The following is a 12,355-nucleotide window of genomic DNA, read 5'->3' on the forward strand; positions in this document are numbered from 1 at the left end:
TTCACCATCATAGACCAGGGCTGGCTGGCCCCTTTCTGTCTTGGGGATGCTGACAGAGGTGCGTCCTCGACCCCGTCCACAGCCCTGTTGTGGCCACTGCTGAGCGATTCCCTCCCGTGGCCATTGGCACTTCCGTCTGGGTGACTTCTTTCTGGTGACCGATTCCCTCTGCTTCCAGTTCCCTACGTGTCAGCCTCAGACTCTTGGATGGGGCCCCAGGTGACTTCTGGAGGATTTCTCTTGCCTAAGGTTTTTTCTCCCCTCATTGTCATGTACCAGGCAGGAGAGCAGTGGCTGTGACTTCAAATGGCATAGGCTCGCTGCTGCACACACAGCAAAGCATTTACCTCCCTCTGCCAACTTGGGAGTCCTTTCTTCAGCTCCGAGAGCCAGGAGCCAGGCAGAGCAGGGTGCAGGCAGCCTGAGAGGTGGCATGAATGGCCAGCACCACAGGTGGCAGAAACGCCCCCCAAGGCGATTTATAAACTGCGATGGCCGGGCCTGACCACAGCCCCCAGGGCCCAGGTCTCCTTCCCTACCATGGCATCCAGTCCCACCTCTGGCCAGAAAGTCTGTGGCAGGCCTGTCGCCACAGCCTGGGGCTGTGGGGAACCCGGGCTCTCAGGGAGCCCTCTGCGGCCTGGCCTGAGGCAGAGCCCATTCTGGTTCCAATCCAGAGCCATTATCTCGGCTGCCAACCCAGGCCCAAGGTACTGCCCCTCTGGCTGAGAGGACGCCTGGGGCTTCCAAAGCTACTGTCCTTTTGCTGCCAGAGCTTAGTTCCCAAAGGAGCCCCTGGCCTGCCGCAGAGAGTCTGTGGCTGTCCCCGGTGCCCAGTCTGGCCGTGGTGGTGGCATCTGGTTTGGGGTTTCCATGGGAAAACAACTTCAGAAACTTTGTCCTGATTCATTGTTTTCAGCAACCCCGTTCCCAAAGGCTGCTTTTTAAAAACCATTCAGACTCGATGGATAGGAGGGGATATCTCTGCTGAGAGGTTGGAGGCTCGAAGGACAGTGACAGATGAGGGCTTTCTGAACTCTTGGACACTGAAGGGAGCCTGGCTGTCGGGATCCTTCCCTGCATCACACACAACGGGCAGTGGCCCAGTCAGCCCCGAGGTTTTACAAGAACCCTGGGGGGCGAGGTCTCTCCCTGGTGGGCAGAGCCTCCTTCCATCTTCCCTTGGGTTGGGGAGTGGGTTTCTGGCATCTGATTCCTCACCACCGGGCTGTGAGGGTCGCCTGGCACCTGTGGTGCTCCTGTGGCCTCCTCCCACTGCGCCTCTCCCTCCCCCTCCTGGTCTCCTCCCTGTGAATGTTCAGGAATGAAGGCTCTTGCTTTTCATCTAGGGATGCCCTGCAGACTCCCAGACCTGGAGCGCCACCCTCTCCCCTGTCCACCACCCAGTCCAAGTCCCAGACCCGGAGTCCCCAGGCCACAAACCCGCCCACACCCCAGACCCAGTTTTCAGGCCACAACCCCGTCCATGCCCCAGACCTGGAGCCCCCAGGCCACATCCCCATCCACATCCCAGACCTGGAGCCCCCAGACTACAACCCCGTCCATGTCGGGTGTTTACTCTCATGGGAAAGCTCAGAGCTGCCTGCAGCCAGCTAACCTGTTAGGTGAGCTTTCATAGTCAGTGCATGAGGACCTCAGGTCTGGAGAGTCCCCATGCCACTGGGGCCACTGAAGGTTTCCAGCAAGGACAGACAGAACAGGAAGCCCCCGGTGACTGGTCACCTGCACGCCACCTTCCCAGAAGTGCACATCCCCTGCCCTTCCAGAAAGCATCTAGCATCTGCAGGTGTCACCGAGGCAGGAGACTGGGAGCACGGGTGGAAAAGGAGCCACGAAGGCCAGTGGTTTCCTGTGCCGCCAGGCAGCAGGCTGCCTCCAGGCTGTGTGTATCTTGAACTTTCTGACCACGGGAAAGAGGCTGCGATGGCCCTGCGGAGGTGTCCCTGTGTTTGGGCAGTGGCTCTCAGGTGCTGGGCCAGCAGGCAGGGGCGCTGCATTTGGAAAGGGGCTCAGACACAGATACAGTATATCCTCACATCCCTTGCCCTGGCCCCCGCCCTCGTCCTGTGTCAGGGCTTTCCCCATGCCCCAGGGATCCTTGTGCACCTGCCCGGAGTCTCCACCCTGACCCCACACTCCAGCTGTTCTGCACACAGGTCCGCTAAGGACTGTGCTGCTCCTGCAGCTCTACCCTGCTTCACCCTGTTCCATAGCCAGCCGGACCTGGAACGCTGCTGCAGCGTTGGAACTGCGCCCACTGTGGAGGGGCTGAGCATGCGCCTCCTCCACATCCCCTCAGCTTCCTCCTCCATGTGCCTGGCATGAAGGCTGGCACATGGGACTGTGAACAGCGGCTCTTGTTCCGTGTGTCCTGCCTGCCCCGTCCCTGGTCCTGTAGGGTGACTGGGCCTGGACCCCTCCTGTGGCCTCCAGCTCCCCAATGCATACTCTGTCCTGGGGTTGTTGTCCCCGAGTCCTGTAAAGATTCGGCCTTGGCCAGGCACACTGTGTCACACCTGCAGTCCTAGCACTTCGGGAGGCTGGGGCAGGAGGATTGCTTGAGGCCAGGAGTTTGAGACCAGCCTGGGCAACATACTAAGACCCTGTCTCTTTACAAACAAAAACACAAAAGACTAGGCCTTGTCCCAGGTATTTGCTGTGGTTGACCAGCTGTGCCCACCTGCCATTTCTCCACCCTGTGCCTGGCACTGGGGGAGGCCCCTGTGGTCTGTGCTCTCACAGATGTCACTGAGGAGGGATGCAGGGAGGGACGAGGAGGTGGCTCTGTAGCACAGGGTGGGCAGCACCACAGCACCACCGACTCCGATAGGCAGGTGGATGCCAGCCAGAGATCCACTCCCCAGCCGAGGGAGGACAGGTGACCTCTGCTGTGAACCTGGAAGTTCTGGAGTGCCACAGCATGACTGTGGTGAGAACTGAGGACCCCGGGGCTGACCCCTCCACGGGCAAATGTGGTACATCCCTGCAGGCTGGGCTGCAGCAGCCCTCCCCTGCCCTCCCCCACACTGGCTTTCTTCTTTAAAAGAAGAAAAAAAACCTGTTAATTCATCAGAACAAATTGTCTGCTGGGGCACCGAGCCTGAGGCGGGCGTGTGTGTTCCGTGCTGTACGGATCAGGTTTCCCTGCTGAGATGTTTAAATCCTAAGGCTGTCCATCGGCAGCAGCCAGCTGGATTTGGAATTTTCCTTCTGCTCCTGCCAAGTGGACGCCACAGCTGTGCCTTCCGGGTGCAGGGCAGCCGCCCACACCCCTCAGGGTAAAACCTGAGGTTCTCCTGCCTGCCCCAGCCCTGCCCTGGCTCTCAGTCCACAGCTCTTCACAGTTTCCCACCAGGCATTCTCTGTTCTTCTGTGTGTCACATCCCTGGCTCCCCTCTAGAGAGAGCCAAAGGCCTAAACTCTAACGAATGCCAGGCTTCAAAGGAATAGCCCCCTTCTCCCCAGGAGACAGGAGTTCTGTGCTCTGGGGTGGAACCCCATCTTCGTGTTCAGCTCGCTCACTTTGTAGGTTCCTGGCTCACAGGTGACGGAGTCAGGCCCAGGCAGAAAATGCACGTGGTGGGTACGGGTAGGGTGCGTGAGCATGGAGTGGGCAGGCCTCCGCTGGGCACCTCTGGGCAAAAACCCGAAAGACCACGAGCCAGTCTTGCCAAACCCTGGGGAAGTGTCCGGCAGGCAACAGTGTGTTCCTTCCCAAGGCCACTGCCAGGCCTGACAGAGCCGGCGCCTCTCCCACAGTGACTTCTCAGCCCTGGTCCTTACCTGGCAGGGTTAGCAAAGCCCCGTGTCCCTTTGCTCCAGGAGGGGACATGTCACAGCCTCTGTGGGAGGCCAGCCGGCACCTGAGGCAAAGGCAGTCTTGGAGAGTGTTCCCTCTTGGGCTCAGCCTATGTTTGTCCCAGGACTGGGGAGAGGAGGTGCTGTTTTGGCTCTCAGGATGGCAGCCCTTGTGGGGCCCGAGGTTGGTCACTTGGGGTCCGCAGCTGGTGCTCTGACCCCATCCAGGTGGGGCCATGCGGGAGAGTGGGCAGCGGGCACCCCCCCCACCTGCCACCTCCAAGCAGACTTGGTCAGTGGGGGATGGTTTCAAACTTGAGCCCTGTTGGGACCCTGGCTACGGAGTGGTCCCCTTATTTTCCTCTGTTTCCTCTCAGGCAGGGTGGGAACACGAGGCAAGCCTTGCGGGTATGGGGAGACTGATGTGCGGAGCTGTCATTACCACTGCTGAGTCCACTGCACTCGTCGGGGCTCAGAATCAGCCTGCAGAGTCTCCCTCGGCAGGATGCCGGGACCACAGCCTCAGTCCTCCCTCCCCAAGGGCAGGGTCTCTAAGGCGGAGGCATCGGGGCTGGCTGCCCGTCCCACAGTGGGTGGCTCTCGCCTGGCACCAGGGTTAGGAACACCCGCTCCTGACCCAGGAGATGCTCTCTGGTGAGCCCCCCGTGGCGCCCGGCTCTGCTGCAGACTCTCCGTTCCCCCATCCTTGGTAGTGCTGGTGAGGAGGCTGCAGTGGGCAGGGTCCCAGCGGGCAGGAGCCCACGCTTGGTTTCCGTGCCTGTGGCTGGCGTTGCACTGGCCCAGTGCTTTGTTTTTCCCGTGTTTCCCTCGTGGCCTCTCATCCCTGTGTCCATCTGTGCCAGCCTCTAGCTCGTGAGCCTTGGAGAGAGGAGACCTTAAAGGATCATTTCCCTTGCCCAGTGCCTGCCCCATGGGAGACCATCAATCACCACGAGGGACTTGGCTGGAGCCAAGCAGAGAGACCTGGGTAGTTGGGGCACAGCCTCCTGGGTGTCAGGGGTACAAGGAGGCAGGGGGCTCTGGGGGTTCAGGAAATGCTCCTGGGGCTTAGGAAGGTAGGGTCCTGGATTTCCAGGTGAGACGGGCAGGTGGGGCTGGGGCTGGAATCAGAAGCAGGATATGGTCCCCGTTGGCAGGGCCCATCTTCCTGCCCTATGTGAGGTGGGGGGTTGGGGAAGGGCTGCGACGGAGCCGCTCCTGCCAGCCCACACACCAGGTCCCGCCTGGGCAGGTCTTGGGGCCGGAGTTGCATCGGCCCGGAAGGTGCGGTTTCTCGACCCGCTGGCTTCAGTTCTCCTGCTGGCTTCCCAGAAGGGTCGTCTCGCATCAGCCGCTCATTTCCCTCTCTGGCAGCCACTGGCTCTGAGCATGTCTTTTCTTGCCACAATCAAAAGAACTGAAACTGTCCCAAGAAATAGAGTGCAACGCCCCAAAAACACCTAGGGAGGTAGGCTCCTTCCTCCTAACGCCTTCAGCGAAATGGAGGGCAGCCCCACTCTCCTGCCTCACGAGAGCCACTTCTTGCTTCCTTCCTGCCTCTCATCTGTGCCAGGGTCCCCTCCTGGGCCCAGAGCCCAGCCCTCCTGCTGTGGTTGTGGTGAGGGCATTTCTAAGAAGCTTCCAAGGTGCAGCTGAGTTGAGAGCCACCAACCCACAGGCGGGAAAGGGACAGGGGTCAGAGCTGTGGGGTCCTGTGCTCACTGAATGCCCGGTGTATCCTGCACAGGAAGGCAGAGCCCCACAAAGCGCACACTGCCCCCATCTCCATCTTACAAAACCAAATGCTGAGGCCTGGGGGCGCAGCTTGAGTGTGAGAGGGCATATGGGGCAGGGCAGGCGGCGGTAGGACCCTGTCAAGCCCCTGGGATCTGACATTTCCTCCCGGCCGGTGGATTAGAAAGGGTCTTGATGCATGGGTGAGGCCTGTCCTGTGTCATGGGGGCTTCCAGAGCGGAGCCTTGGAGGAGGGCTGGGAATTCTACGGGAAAGGGGCTGGTGTGTTTCTGGGCAGGATACCAGGACATGAGAGCAGCAGTGTACTCCGGGCAGGCTGCTGTTTGCAAAGCTTGGGGTTGGGGGCGGTTGCACTCATGGTGCCCTGGGCTATGACCTCCAGGTATGGGCTAGAAGGTGTAAAAGGTGCCTGATGTGGGCAGAGCTTCAGGCTCAAGCAACTTCCTGCTCTTGGGTCACTTCCTCCTGGGCTGCATCCTGAACTCTTGACTGCTCTGCTGGACACCCCCCAGCCCCACACAGCCAATGCAGTGTGGCACCACAGGGACACTGGTGGCATCCCTTGGCCACGTCTTGCAACAGCTTGGAGCCACCACCAGGACAAGAATGGGGGAGTGTTGGCAGGCAAGCACCAGCTAGACCTGGGGAACACCATGGATGCCTGGTCCAGGGGCACAGGGCACATCCCACAGCCCCCATGTCAACAGTCACCAGCCCACGGTGCACAACACCTCACACTGCTGCCTAGGCCACGTGTGCGTCTTCACACAAGTGACCAGACCCGGGACGTTAAATTTGCCGACGGCTTCAGAGATGGCACACCCTGTGACACTTGGCCTCCAGAGGGCAGGGCCAAGCATGTGACCTCAGGTGGCCTCCCTCTGGGAGCCTCCATTTGGGGCAGGGCCTGGCAGCCACTCGGCTCTTCATGAAGCACTGTGTGCTAGGAAGGGCCTCACAAGGTTCCTCCTCTCCCTGCGAGGCATCTCTTGGCTCCACGCATACACAGGATGCCCGGGGTGAAGAATGCAGTGCCTGTGCTCAGACAGTGGTGCTGGGGTTGAGGGGTTCCACCATGTTCCTTGGGATATTTCAGGGCTGTTTTTCACATCCCAGGCGCTGTCAGAGGTTTGGTAATTCAGTGCTTGCTTCTGCCTCCCACCACACGAAAGAGATGCCATACGTGCGTGTCATTGTCATCGCTGTTACTGTAGCTGAGAGCCATGAGGACTGAGGCATGCCAGGCCTGTGCCGACTGCCTTGTGAGCCTCAGTGTCCACGTGGCAAGGGCTGGGCTGTCTCATCCCAGAGATGCGGGCACCAGAGTGCAGGAGAGTGGCGGCTTCCCTGCCCGGCTGCCTGCACCTCTGCTTTTAACTGTCACTTCCTGCTGCCTCTCCCAGCTGAGCTGGCAGGATTTTTTCTTATTTGAGACAGAGGCTCGCTCTGTCACCAGGCTGCTAGAGTGCAGCTTCCACCTCCCGGGTTCAAGCGATTCTCCTGCCTCAGCCTCCCGAGTAGCTGGGACTACAGGTGCATGCCACCACACCCAGCTAATTTTTGTGTTTTTAATAGAGACGAGGTTTCACCATGTTGGCCAGGATGGTCTCAATCTCCTGACCTCGTAATCTTCCCACCTCTACCTCCCAAAGTGCTGGGATTACAGGCATGAGCCACTGCACCTGGCCAGGATTTTAAGTACACCCAAAATATTCAAGGATGGGGGCAGATCCCCACATTGCTATCTATGGGGATGTTTGTGTAGGCGCTTTCGGAAGCAGTGTCTTCTGAGCCATGTGTTCCCAGGCTGAGGCTCTGGACTCCACTATGGCTGAGGTGGGGCCTGCTGTGGTGGTGTCCCTGTGGATGTGTGAGCAGCACTGTGAGTGGCAGTCGGGACACAGACGAGGGTGGGCTACTCCTGTACTCCCCTGCAGGCCCACCCTGCCCTTTGTCAGCAAGTGGCCCTAGGGTGCCTGCGGCAGTGCCCAAGGCATGTGTCCTGTTTTCCTGGCTTTCTGCCACCTCCTGTGGATGTGATGTGACTGGAAGGTGGCCCAGGGCCTCCTGTCCTCTTCCTCCTCCCCTGGGCTCACAGCATTTCCCCTCTTCTGTCCTCCAGCTAGTCAGTGAGAAGGTCGGAGGGGCTGAGGGGACAAAGCTGGACGATGACTTCAAAGAGATGGAGAAGGTGAGGAAGAAACCGTGTTCTCCGTGTGGTGGTGGCACTTCACCAGGCCTGACCTCTGCCAGGCATAGTGGAGACGGCCAACCCTGATGGGCCTGGGTCTGTGGAGTGATGGGGCCCGGCAGGCATGGAGAGCTGGGGTGGTGTGGGGGCCTCGTCAGCTGGACTTGACGGGCAGGCAGCTGTGGGGACGTGGCTGAGCTAAAGACATGGAGGGGCATTGGGGGATCCTAGTGTGGGCTGTTAGGGAAGGAGGTGGGGCAGCAGGGGCCTTGTGTACCTTGAGCCTCCAGTGGCTGTGGAGTCTGATATGCCGTGTCTCTCCACAGAAGGTGGATGTCACCAGCAAGGCGGTGACCGAAGTGCTGGCCAGGACTATCGAGTACCTCCAGCCCAACCCCGGTGGGTGCTCTAGCCGCTGCCTCTCCAGCCACTGCCAGGGCCTGCCCAGGCCCTCAGAGGGAACGTAGGGGCTGACACAACCACCAGGCTCATGGATGTCAGGTTTCAGGCACCGCTGGATCCAGAGGTGCAGAGGCCGTGCTTGCCTTTCCACCTCAGCCAGCAGCTCAGCCCCTCTGTTGCCTCACTCAGGCCGGCCGGTTCCTCAAGGCTGTCCCAGCCTTAAACCTCTTCCAGCCAGCAGTCCCGGCAGGGAGCCTCTCCCCCAGCTCACTTGTGGGACCTATTTGTATTGACTGCCCCTCCCCAGAGCCCTGGCCTGGGCTCCACCCTTGGGACGTTGAGCTGGGTCTCCCCGGCCGTGAGGCAGGCCTTTCCCCAAATGCAGGCTCCATAGGAGGCAGTGGACATGGGGCGGACCCACACCCAGCACCGTCCACTCAAGCCCTGCCAGGAACAGACCTGAGCAGGCAGCGTAAAGGACATAGCTCCTCACCCACCCCGGGAGCCTTGGCCTCCCCACTCCCCACTACCCATCACCGCTGTGCGTACTCCTTCCTGGCATCCCCCAAGATGAGGGATTGCTGGTCATAGCCACATTCTGGGAGGAGCAGCTCTTAGGAGGAGGAGGTGTTGGCCCAAGGAGCTTGGTCACCTCTCCATGTGCTGCCAGCTCCTTCGAGGCTGGTGGGAGCAGGGAAGGGACCCTCCCCTGTGCTTTGTGTGGCCTGGACTCTCCACAGGCACAGGAACTGAGGGTGGGGCAGGGGATGTGGGGGCTGTAGCCCACTGGTGCAGAGGAATGCAGGCCTCACAGCCCACTCCCACCGGGCTGTACTATTCCAGCCTCGCGGGCTAAGCTGACCATGCTCAACACGGTGTCTAAAATCCGGGGCCAGGTGAAGAACCCCGGCTATCCGCAGTCGGAGGGGCTCCTGGGCGAATGCATGATCCGCCATGGGAAGGAGCTTGGCGAGTCCAACTTTGGTGAGTACTACTCTCTGGAAGCCACGCCCTCCCTCCCCGGAGGCCACGCCCCCACGAGGCAGGGCAGGTCCAGGTCCGATCCATGGCCCAGTCCCTGCCTGTGCTGAGCCCTGGGGATGCATGGTGGCCCCCACAGCTTTCCAGTTGCAGGGGACTGCACAGACAGAGCTATCCAGCACTGGCCAGCCATTGGCCAGCAGCCAACGGGGCTCCTTCCTCCGGCTCCAGATCTTTCCCAGCTCAAGCTAGTTGATTCCCCAGGGCCTAGATCCCCCAGCGTCTGTCCTCCCACCACCTTCAGCCTGTTGAGGGCAAACCTGGGCCCTTTTAGGAGCACGAGGGGGGCTGGTTTAACATCCTGTGTGGATTCAGATTTTAGGATCCTTTGTTTTGCTCTGAGTTCCTGGAGTGTGGGGGCCGTTAGAAGTTGGGATGGGGCTGGGTGTGGTGGCTCACACCTGTGATCCCAGCACTTTCGTAGGCAGAGGCAGATGGATCACCTGAGGATGGGAGTTCCAAGACTAGCCTGACTAACATGGAGACTCCCTGTCTTTACTAAAAATACGAAAATTAGCTGGGTGTGGCGGTACATGCCTGTAATCCCAGCTACTTGGAAGGCTGAGGCAGGAGACTCGCTTGAACTCGGGAGGCGGAAGTTGCGGTGAGCTGAGATTGCACCATTGCACTCCAGCCCGGGCAACAAGAGCGAAGCTCTGTCTCAAAAAAAAGAAGAAAAAAATTACTAGTAGTAGGGAAGGATCTGGATGTGGTGGTGCACACCCGTGGTCCCAATTACTCGGGAGGCTGAGGTGCCAGCATGGCTTGAGCCCAGTTGGAGGCTGCGGTTAGGTAGTACTGCACCACTGCGTTCCAGCCAGGGCAACTGAGCAAGACCCTGTCTCAAAAACAAAAGCTAAGGAAAGTCTCAGTCCAACAGTCCCAGGTCCACTGTGGTGGCTTCCCCCACTGCTTCTCCACAGGTGATGCATTGCTGGACGCTGGCGAGTCTATGAAGCGCCTGGCGGAGGTGAAGGACTCCCTGGACATAGAAGTCAAGCAGAACTTCATCGACCCCCTCCAGAACCTGTGCGAGAAAGACCTGAAGGAGATCCAGGTGCTGCCCCTGTGCCAGCCCCAGGCCTGTCCCTTCACCCTGCTGGATGGGGCAGGCCCCGTTCTGCCACCCTCACCTCACTCCAGCTTCAGCACTGCCCTCTGGGTCTCGCTCAGGCAGGCGAGTCCCCGTGGTGCAGGGACGGCGGGTCATGCCATGCATGGGGCAGTCCTCCAGCTGCTGCTGGTGTGACCTGTGTCCCCCACTGTCCCCAGCACCACCTGAAGAAGCTGGAGGGCCGCCGCCTAGACTTTGACTACAAAAAGAAGCGGCAGGGCAAGATCCCCGATGAGGAGCTGCGCCAGGCACTTGAGAAGTTTGAGGAGTCCAAGGAGGTGGCAGAAACCAGCATGCACAACCTCCTGGAGACGGATGTGAGTTTCTGGGGCGCCATGTCCTTGGGAGGCCGGGGTGGCGGCCTCAAGGGAGTTGAAGGACGGAGGCGGCAGCAACCTGGCTGCTGCAGCAGGGGCAATTGAGGGTGCAGGCCCCAGGCCCCTCTTGCACCCTGCTTTACCTCAGAGTCAGGGCGGGCACAGGACAGTTGTGCTGACAGGAGCCCCTGAACCCTGCTGTCCCCACAGATCGAGCAGGTGAGTCAGCTCTCGGCTCTGGTGGACGCGCAGCTGGACTACCACCGGCAGGCCGTGCAGATCCTGGACGAGCTGGCCGAGAAGCTCAAGCGCAGGTGAGCCAGGGCCCTGTGCTGCCACGCGCCCTCTGCCGGCGAGTGTGGGAAGCACACCTTGCTCCGGTGAGTGCCTGGCAGAACAGTGCCCTGGATTCTTCCTGGGCGCTGTGTGCCAGCATCAAGTCCAGGGAGGGGCTGGTCTTCAGAGGACTGAGGGCTTTGAGATCAGAGGAGCCAGGGGTCTGAGAACTCTGAAACACCAAGCCCTACCCCAACGCAGGCCCTTAGACTCCTGATCACATGCCTGTCCCCTCCCTGGCTGTACTTTCTGCTGCCTCAGGGACACCCAGGCTCCCGTCTCCGAACCTGCTTCAGGGCCTTGGCATGTGTCAGGCACCAGCTGTGGTGGGGAACATAGGGAGGAGGCAGGAAGGATGTGACTGGGGTCACTGCAGGTAGAGGCTATAGCAGAACGCAGCTGCTCGCCAGCCTCTGAGGCACCCCCAAGGTGGGGTCCAGGCTGCAGGCCCTCTGGGTAGACTTCCCAGTCGAGTCACGTTCCAGAGTCTGGGTGTCACCACCCCACTGCCACCCTCTCCCGGGCCAGGTCATTAGACAGCAGTGTAAACACAAGGGTGGGGCTACCTCTCCCTTCACAGGATGCGGGAAGCTTCCTCTCGCCCCAAACGGGAATATAAGCCCAAGCCGCGGGAGCCCTTTGACCTCGGAGAGCCTGAGCAGTCCAACGGGGGCTTCCCCTGCGCCTCAGCCCCCAAGATCACAGGTAATGGGGCGTGGAGCCATCTTCTGGAGGTGGATGCCAGCGGGTGGGGGTGGCTGAGGGCTAGGCCTGTCTCGGGTCTCTGTGCACCAGGCCCCTGGGCGCAGCTCTCAGCCCTGCTCCATCTGGACCACCAAGGCGGACGGCAAGGGCTGGCCCCGGCCTGTTGCAGAAGAGACTGTGCCCAACCATACTGAGCCCACAGCCCCTACGTTTTGCTTGCGTTTAGCTTCGTCGTCTTTCCGATCTTCCGACAAGCCCATCCGGACCCCTAGCAGGAGCATGCGTGAGTGTCCCAGGCCCGCCACAGCCTCAGTGCTGCCTTCTACCTTCCACCCTGGTCCTCTGCCCAACCCAAGCAAGGAGCCAGGCACGGGCACAGGCCCATACCTTGCAAGACGCTATCCCTCTGGGTCTCAGCCTCACTGTGTGAATGAGGGACTGCCATGTCCCCGCTGCTATGACTGCCAAAGGCATCAGCCCAGCTCTAGGCTGTGTGGTGGCTGCAAGGGCTGAGGGTATCTGGTCATTGTCACCCCAGCAGCACTGGGTGTCCCTAGTACCTCCCAGGAGCAGCTGTGGTGACCACTTACCAAGACTCTCCCGTCCTCCCTCGTGGGCGGAGTAGAGGCTGGACCTCAGAAGTGGCAGCGGGTGGCCTCCACCCACCCACAGCCT

At 60.4% G+C, this 12,355-nt stretch overlaps 1 protein-coding gene across 1 annotated transcript in view; it reads left to right on the top strand.

The window, feature by feature from the left end:
* Window positions 1-12,355, top strand: part of SH3GL1 (SH3 domain containing GRB2 like 1, endophilin A2) — a 49,263-nt gene that overhangs the window by 26,399 nt on the left and 10,509 nt on the right. The window contains exons 2-9 of the mRNA XM_064382066.1: window positions 7,697-7,765; window positions 8,092-8,164; window positions 9,011-9,151; window positions 10,132-10,265; window positions 10,481-10,639; window positions 10,850-10,953; window positions 11,556-11,680; window positions 11,907-11,963. Of these exons, the coding sequence (XP_064238136.1) occupies window positions 7,697-7,765; window positions 8,092-8,164; window positions 9,011-9,151; window positions 10,132-10,265; window positions 10,481-10,639; window positions 10,850-10,953; window positions 11,556-11,680; window positions 11,907-11,963 (862 nt within the window). The remainder of the gene's footprint in view (window positions 1-7,696; window positions 7,766-8,091; window positions 8,165-9,010; window positions 9,152-10,131; window positions 10,266-10,480; window positions 10,640-10,849; window positions 10,954-11,555; window positions 11,681-11,906; window positions 11,964-12,355) is intronic.

Source organism: Aotus nancymaae, unplaced genomic scaffold, assembly GCF_030222135.1.
Source record: "Aotus nancymaae isolate 86718 unplaced genomic scaffold, 86718_ANA_hifiasm-v0.15.2.pri h1tg000028l, whole genome shotgun sequence".
Classification (NCBI taxonomy): Eukaryota; Metazoa; Chordata; class Mammalia; order Primates; family Aotidae; genus Aotus; species Aotus nancymaae.